The sequence below is a fragment of the Protomyctophum parallelum genome, assembly GCF_964188405.1.
Source record: "Protomyctophum parallelum genome assembly, chromosome: 12".
In the NCBI taxonomy this organism is placed as follows: domain Eukaryota; kingdom Metazoa; phylum Chordata; class Actinopteri; order Myctophiformes; family Myctophidae; genus Protomyctophum; species Protomyctophum parallelum.
Genome location: NC_139712.1, coordinates 37,282,010 through 37,289,756, shown reverse-complemented (window position 1 = coordinate 37,289,756; position 7,747 = coordinate 37,282,010). Strand labels below are relative to the sequence as shown.

At 40.1% G+C, this 7,747-nt stretch overlaps 1 protein-coding gene across 3 annotated transcripts in view; it reads right to left on the bottom strand.

Annotated features, from left to right (window-relative positions):
- Window positions 1–30: 30 nt before the first annotated feature.
- plcd1a (phospholipase C, delta 1a) overlaps window positions 31–7,747 on the bottom strand; it is a 36,008-nt gene continuing 28,291 nt past the window's right edge. For 2 of the 3 annotated variants that reach the window (XM_083778440.1, XM_083778441.1), the window contains 7 exons: window positions 6,088–6,237; window positions 5,142–5,298; window positions 4,070–4,186; window positions 3,346–3,524; window positions 2,945–3,080; window positions 2,717–2,866; window positions 31–1,517 (listed from right to left, as the gene is read on the bottom strand). In XM_083778440.1, coding sequence (XP_083634566.1) covers window positions 1,426–1,517; window positions 2,717–2,866; window positions 2,945–3,080; window positions 3,346–3,524; window positions 4,070–4,186; window positions 5,142–5,298; window positions 6,088–6,237 — 981 coding nt within the window. In that variant the 3' untranslated portion in view covers window positions 31–1,425. The remainder of the gene's footprint in view (window positions 1,518–2,716; window positions 2,867–2,944; window positions 3,081–3,345; window positions 3,525–4,069; window positions 4,187–5,141; window positions 5,299–6,087; window positions 6,238–7,747) is intronic. The other variant, XM_083778442.1, reaches the window with a different exon arrangement.

The window sequence follows — 7,747 nt, the reverse complement described above, 5'->3', positions numbered from 1 at the left end:
TGAGCTGCATTTATAGCATGAATAAATTAACCAAGAGTTTGGGTTGTGTCTTGTCATTACTTTATTTGAATGCTAGTGCAAATGCAGTTAAGTTAAATGACACATTGAAAGCATTGCCATCCTGGTCAAGAACCTGACATGGAACATAAACCCATTTCTGTTCAACATTTCTCTTGTAACATATTTGCTTGAAAATATTTTGATATGATAAAAAAGCAATGAAATTTGAGTAAAATACTTGGAGCAAATTAAGTTACAATATGTTAAGTAGAAAGTCACGTTGAAAATGACTTGATATGCACTTCATATCAACAGTCAACAACAAAAGAATTATGGAACCGTTGCAAAACAAAAGTTTGAATATCACATTTGCAAAATTATATTTTGCACATTGCTCAGCAATATACTGTGCAATCAAAATGAAAACACACACAATCACATGCACACTCAAAGTAGTCTGCTCTCAATGAGAATACAATAGCATTCATACAACATACTGTAGTGCTTGACAAAAATATAACTCCAGTGATGAACCATATTGAGGCATACAAGTTTTACAAATCAGCACATTTTAGAAAGTTTAAATTACTTAATTAAAAAGCAAGTTGTATAAACAAAACCATAAAAACAAAAAAAGGTTCTTAAACTAGTGCTTGTTGGTTTGCTTGACAAATCATTATGTTTCCATAAGCAAATACTTTGAATATTAGGGGCAAATACAACATCCTACAAACCTATAAGCCTCGTTTACCTCTCAAAAACTACCATGTATCCAAATCTGCTGACCTTTTCTACTTACAATACTACGACATTACTTATACTTTCTACATTGTGTTAGCCTCATAGCATAATTACCTAAGTCATATTTTTAAGAGCATTTTTTTATTTGCTCTTTGCTCTTTTGACTTAATTAGGCAATCATGATAAAAAAAAATGTTTTTGTTTAATTGTCTTTATTTCTGCCTAACACAGTGGGCTCCGGCTCACCCTGCCTTATTGTCAAAAGGTTGACTTGAATGTAACAAACATTCTGATAGGCTGAGGCACAATGAAGTAGCAGTGTTGGGACAGTAGAGTTAGGCAGAAATGTCAATTTAACCCAAAAATGAATTATGCTATGAGGCTAACAATTTGCCATCGATCTAACAAATATAACAAATGTATATTTTTTTAAATATCTCTCAACCTCTCAACTACACATACCACATACCGGTAACTCATTTCAAAAGGCTATAATAACAGTCAAATAATGTAAGTCAACAGTCGAGATTGGTGAATGACAAAATAACAAGAAAACATAAGCTTTGGAATACATTGTCAAGAAGAGTTTGACTTGGCTTGAACATTTCTTTATGGTCCCACAATGCTGTCTTTGGCATGGAGGTTTCCATACTGTACATGCCCTGTGCTGTACAGTAGAGTAGCCTACGGGGCGTCCAGGACCATGAGATGAACAAAGATTCCAGCGGACGAGATGACGTCGCCTCTCTTGGTGTGCAGAGGGACATGGCGATATCCTGAACATAACAGGATGAGAGTTTAAATAAGCCTGTGAAACGCACTTCAGCATACTGTATAATAATACAGTGGTGGAAAAAGCACTTGAGTAAAAGTATCAATACTGCAATGTCGATGTAGAAACATTCTGTTGCAAGTAAAAGTTTGGCGTTCAAAATGTACAGAAAATGTACAAATGTTTTTGTTTCACTGTAGATATGTTATGAGCTACTTTTTTTTATTTCTTTCCTAAGTATTCGAGTTTGGAAGCACTCGTTTTTAGTAAAGCAACCTCCTGCTGCCTCCTGCATTATGTGCAAATTCAAAACAGGTGGTACGCAGGGCTGTTGAGTGATATCCAACGAGCACTCCGAGACACTTAGAAAAAAAATAACCTGCGCAGAATTTCTTGACAGGAAGTAGCTCATAACATGTCTACAGTGGATTTTTATGAAACAAAAATGTTACAGATTGAAAGAGGATAATTCAAGCTTTCCGTACAGCTGCAATGTTGGTGAGTTTGACGTTGTTTAATACAATTTTATAAGACTTTTCTGTTGGATGAATGGGCTGTCAATGGGAAGTTGCACCTAGTTAGCACCTTGCTGGCAAGATGGCAGCGGTGCGCATAAGGTCAATTGTCAATGCATGATCCTTGCCTGCCCCTCCCTAGTTAGGGCACCCTGATTGAAAACACACCTCTTCCAAGTTGAGTGGAGTTCACCTGTGTGTCCTCCCCTAGAGCCTAGGTGAGGTTCATTCCTGTTTGTGTTACTCCCAGAGGAAGACCTTTGTCTGGTCGAAATGTGGATATTTGTATTTGTTGTGATACGATGCGAGAGTGCGGTCTAGCCAACACCAACTCGGGAGTGCTGAATCGCCGCCCTCCACACTCTCCTATCTAACATCAGGGTCTTGAGATCTACAGTGTTTGCTGCGGTAAGCAGTTTTATTTATTAAAATAATGTTTCCATCGTTTCTTCGTTTAAGGCTTTTGGAAAGGTTTTGCTAATTTGTAACAAAATACATTTTGATGTATTTTCACCCCCTCTCTGAGTTATTTCCCCTTCCAAATCCAAGCTTGAGCTTAGTTGTACTGCAATGTTTGGTGAAACCATGTGACTTCCATTGGATGCATTGAGGCGGCCATGACACACAGAAGACACAACTGTGTCTTGCGTGTGTCTTGTGGTGTGAGTGAGGCCATAGCCTTCCTTACCGTTCTGTATGCTGGTGAGAGGTAGACAGTATTGACCTATGAGATCATTCTGGGATGTCGTGTCATAGTCTTCCACCACAAATCGCACCATGACTAGTTCTGGGACATGGATGTCAAACTGGAAGTTCTCATTCCACATAGGGTTGAATCCTGCAGAATAAAAACAAGTGTCAGTCCTGTGTGTGTGCATGTGTGTGCGTGTGTATGCGCGCGCGTGTATACACTTACCATTGTTGTCAATATGGTGCGTTTCCTTGGTGTTGGTGTCTGCTGGAACGCCATAGAGCTCTACTCTGACCAGGGGGTCCACAATGGACTTGTGCTTGTCCTTGTTGACTTTAGGCAGCTGCTGGGCTGAGATCACCTTTTGTATTGATACACATAAACATGCACGCCCATTCAATTGTGCATTTCAACAACCAAATTCATATAACAAAACATTCCTCATCTTAACTTAAGTTAACGAAACTCAAACAGAGTCTAGGCTATATACTCTTTAAGTGCATTTCTGTGGTTGGAACAATGATCTGCTTGCATTGCTCGAAAAGATAATTCACTCTGTAAGCCTGCACAGTTTAACTTGTAAAATGGTATCATTGTAAAAAGTATGATTTGGAAAGCTCGCTCACCATGATGTGGAGGACTTTCTTCTTCAACCAGGGCCCTTTGCCCAGTGCGTTCGGATTGAACTGAGAGGCCAGGTCTCTCAGGAAGTCAGGCTTCAGAAAGTAGCCACTCATGGCATTGGGCATAAACCGACCCTGATTCAGGTCCATCTCCTTGGAGGCCGTCTGGAAGTTGAGGGCCACTAATAACAGAGAATGGGAAGGTCGTGGATGTAATGACAGAGGCAGTCTGTACTCTGTAGTATGTTCTCTTAATACAGAAGCGCACCTTACTATGACATGCTCACTATGTTTTTCCACAACTGCCACAGTGCCACCGCCTCTTTTACATAGAACTCATATGCATATGGGATCCAGCCGCAAGGCGCTCAGAATACAGCCAATCTTTAAAGGCACTACACGCAGCTACTTCTTGTTGTTTTGTTTGTTTTTCAGAGCAGAGCACTTTTAAAAGTTAAACGACTGAACATTTTCAGATGAGCTCAGGTGACGTTGACTGCTTTGTAGTTTGTATTCTGATCAATCACAGCGAAGAATATTTCGTTCATGATGCGTGTGATTTCCAGAAACGCCACCAGATGGAGACAGTGTTCAAAAGTTCAATCTGCAGCATCATTTTCTACAATATGTAGTGGGGTTCCCTAAGGGAAAACATTGAAGACCCCTGATCTAGAACCTTGAGAGTGTAGTAGGAGCTTGTGAATATGAGGCGTGCAGGGTACTGTACCTATCTGGCAGCCAGCGTTCCACATGGGCACAGGGTTGTAGTTGGAGGAGTCGGTCCTGGAGCCTGCAGGGTAGATTCTGCTGAGCTTGTCCATGTTGTGATGGATGTAGGCTGTGGCTGTGGTAGCACACCGAGGGGAATACAGTGAACATATTAAGACCTGAGGCCCATTTTACAAATGCCTTCTAGATCAGTAGTTCTCACACTTTCAAGATTTTGCTAAAATGTTCAAAAATAGCATCGACAAAGAAGGAACTTAAATATACAAAGAAATTACTGACAATGGCTATTCATCAAAATAGATAATATTCTATGGCAAAACTAGGCCATAGTAAATAATATAGTAGCCTACTTAGCTTTATACATAGCCAATCTACTTAAGCTCACAGCGTGTCACATCACGATGCACTGTAAGCTTGTGGATCTGCTACTTTATGCTTGAAAATGTATATGAAAGATTTTTAGCATGGAAAGGATTATGGCTATATCTAAAATGTATTGCAATGGTAAAACATCTGCACACTGGTTCAAAGCTCCCATTATTATTGGCGCAACGTTTCAATGTTCTTGGTCTTCATCAGGCAAATATCATATTTGCCCGATTAAATAAAATATGTTTTGGGAGCTTTAAACCAGAGTGTGGATGTTTTTACCTTCTCTGCACACAATCTCCTTTGTGAACAGGCCTATTGATTATGCCATAGGCTGAACGATGCCAATGCTTAAAAATAGAGAAATAGCTATAGATGGGTGCTCTTTGGTGATACAGGTAGGATTATAGACAAAAAGGGTTGTATTTTTTCTCCAAGGTGGTACTGCTTTGGTGAAAAAATATAAATATGATTTATTTATGAGCAAGGCAACAGAAAATGACCAACGCGTTTCGACCTACAAGGTCTTCGTCAGCATCTATCTGTCAATGCTTATTGTGACAAAGCCACTGATGTGTAGTTTTATTTCTGCCTCTTGGCCAGCTCCCACTCGTAAAATAAATGTCTGTCTCAATGTGTTTTTACTGGTTAAATAAAGGTTAAATCAAAATAAAAGGCCCCAATGATTAGTCAGTGTTTACCTGAGGTTTCGGCCAGGTTCAAAGCTTTGCTCTCCTTAAAGGAGGACATCTCGTAAAAGGCCAGGCTGTCCTTAGCGTGTTCAAATCCATTGAAGTGGACACTCTTGCAGTAGATGACCATTTCGGAGAGTTCTTTGGCGAGTTTGATCTTTGATTTCTGCAAGGACACAGGAGAGAGAGAGATGCAGGGATTAGGCTGCAATTGTTGGTTTAGTAGTTCTTGGTTGGGGTTCATTGTGGACCAAAGTTGATAATTGAAATGAAAGTGCACACTCACACTGTACAGATGCATCTTAATGTACCAGTACTGTAAACTGCAGAAACTGATTGCGGATCAGAGTCACCAGACCTCTTCACAGAGCACAACCGTGTACTGGACTGGATTGCTACCATATTATATTATACCACCACTACACTGTATATTATCTTAACATTCTTATACTATACCACTATATCTTATCTAACATCATTGTTATACCATATTATATAATTATATTATCTTATATTAACCCATTTTTGGCGGGAACCCCTTTTGGTGTTTTAAACATGTTATAATTTAGCTATTGAAAAATGGCAGATCTACAAGCTCATAGCGCGCCACTGCTTGTACGTAAAAATGCGTCACGAATCTTTGAGTATGTACAGTATATATATTAGAGCGAATGTTTTTATTTCGACGTCTGGCCTAAATGGGTTAAGACAATATTAGATTTATTTTTATTGCTATTGCTACTACTTGTATTTGCCTGCATCTCCCTCTTGGTCTCTCCTTCTCTCTCTCTCTTTCTTCCCCCCCCCCCCCCGACACCACGTTTTTCGTTAACACAAATTGCTTACATGTAACAGTGTCTTGAGACAACTTGTTGTGATTTGACACTTTAATAACATTTAATTGACTGTACCCATAAGGGTCGGGATCTTGCAGTGCGTACTCACTAGAACTCACCTTAGCCTTGGCTTTCTGTCCGTTCTCCTTGGAGTCCGCAGCCTCGTCCTCCTCGGACACACTGTCGTCCTCTATGCTGCTGTTGTTGTTGAAGGCTGCGTCTAGCTTGTTCGACCGTTTGCCTTTGATTAAGAACCGACCCTTCAGCTCCTGCACAGGGAAAGATGTCACAGAAGTTTCATTTTTATACACGGGCCATAAACAGCAAATTGATTACGAAATATTTCATCATTGAGCACTAAATGATAAATACATTCCCTTTTTATTTATTTTAATAAATGGGGCAGGCGTAATTTCCAGACACACACCTCATCAGCAGCCAATGAGAGTTAAATTACACTTTATACAGTGCACATACAGAGAATGCCATATTGCCCTATGCATTCATCTCATGGGTAGTATCTCTGAGAATGACGTAACATCACAGAAAGATTCCAGATGCTATTGTCCCTCCCCCTGCGTGTGTTATAAGACTGAAAGTTACACCTCTAGGTCTAGCCGCTGCTCACTAACACAGAAGAAAATAGCTTAAAGAACAGAAAGAATAAGTGAGACAAGGATAAAAACAAGGTTAAAAGCAGAAAACTATTTCGCAAAAAGAAAAACGAGGTGGCAGGGCAAAGTGCAGTTAATACAAAATAAATTTGCCACATACTCAGAAAAATAAATTTATATTTAATAACATCAAGACCAGCTGATTACATGCCCTGCCATGCATACCTACCTGGTCCAAGTCCTGTCCATGTAAATTAAATTATTTTTGGAAACTCAGTCCCTGCAGCCAAACAAGGTGTTCTCTCATTCACTGCTCAAGCCCAGAGACACATCTTGTAAGGACTCGTCATCTGCTCAAAGGTGCTCTCTGATTTTCACTAATACATTTCGCTAGAGGATTGTCCCTTGAGTTGCAGCAACTCGTTGTCTAGGGGGTCCTCCAAAATTATTGTTTGTCTCTCCAAACTCAGCAGCATCTTGACGTATGGACTTGGAACAATTTGGCTGTGTCTAAAGCCACTTTCAGACATGCACTGTATTATGGAAGTTTTCCAGAGTTGAAACGGAGGGACTGTATGTATGAACGCAACCTTCCGGATCAGTAGGAATCGGACGTGCAACAGATTTCATGCAGGCAGGACCCTTGACTTAAGTCCGGGTTATGTCCGATTTGGCTCAAACCGCTCTGTATGAACGGATGTGGTGATAGTCCGGTGAATTTACATTCAGCGTGGACGTGTTGATGACGTTTTATTGTTGACGGGTGGAGCCGTCTCTTTACTAAAGCAGTAGACAACGAGTAGTGCACAGACTGCACACTTGGCTGTATATAGAGACCAATGTTCTCTGAAAGATATTGAGATCCTCGCATCTCACTCAGGCTGTGCTTGTGTTATATTTACGTGGGAATAGTTAATGTGTAATAGTTGTGTAATAGTTAACCTGATTCCCCAGGCATTTTTCCCAGTGTTCATAATGTGAAAGTGGCTAAAGTTGTTTGTTTTCTGTTTGCATAATGAGGATCAGCCCTGATTCTAATAATAATAATGATGTCATCACGTAAAACAGGAAGACCTCAGACTGGCTGAGTTCATTTTGGTAATTTGAGAGTTAGAATTACGGGCTGGGTCCATCTTTGGTGTCTGTTTCAGGTCGAGGAGTAATG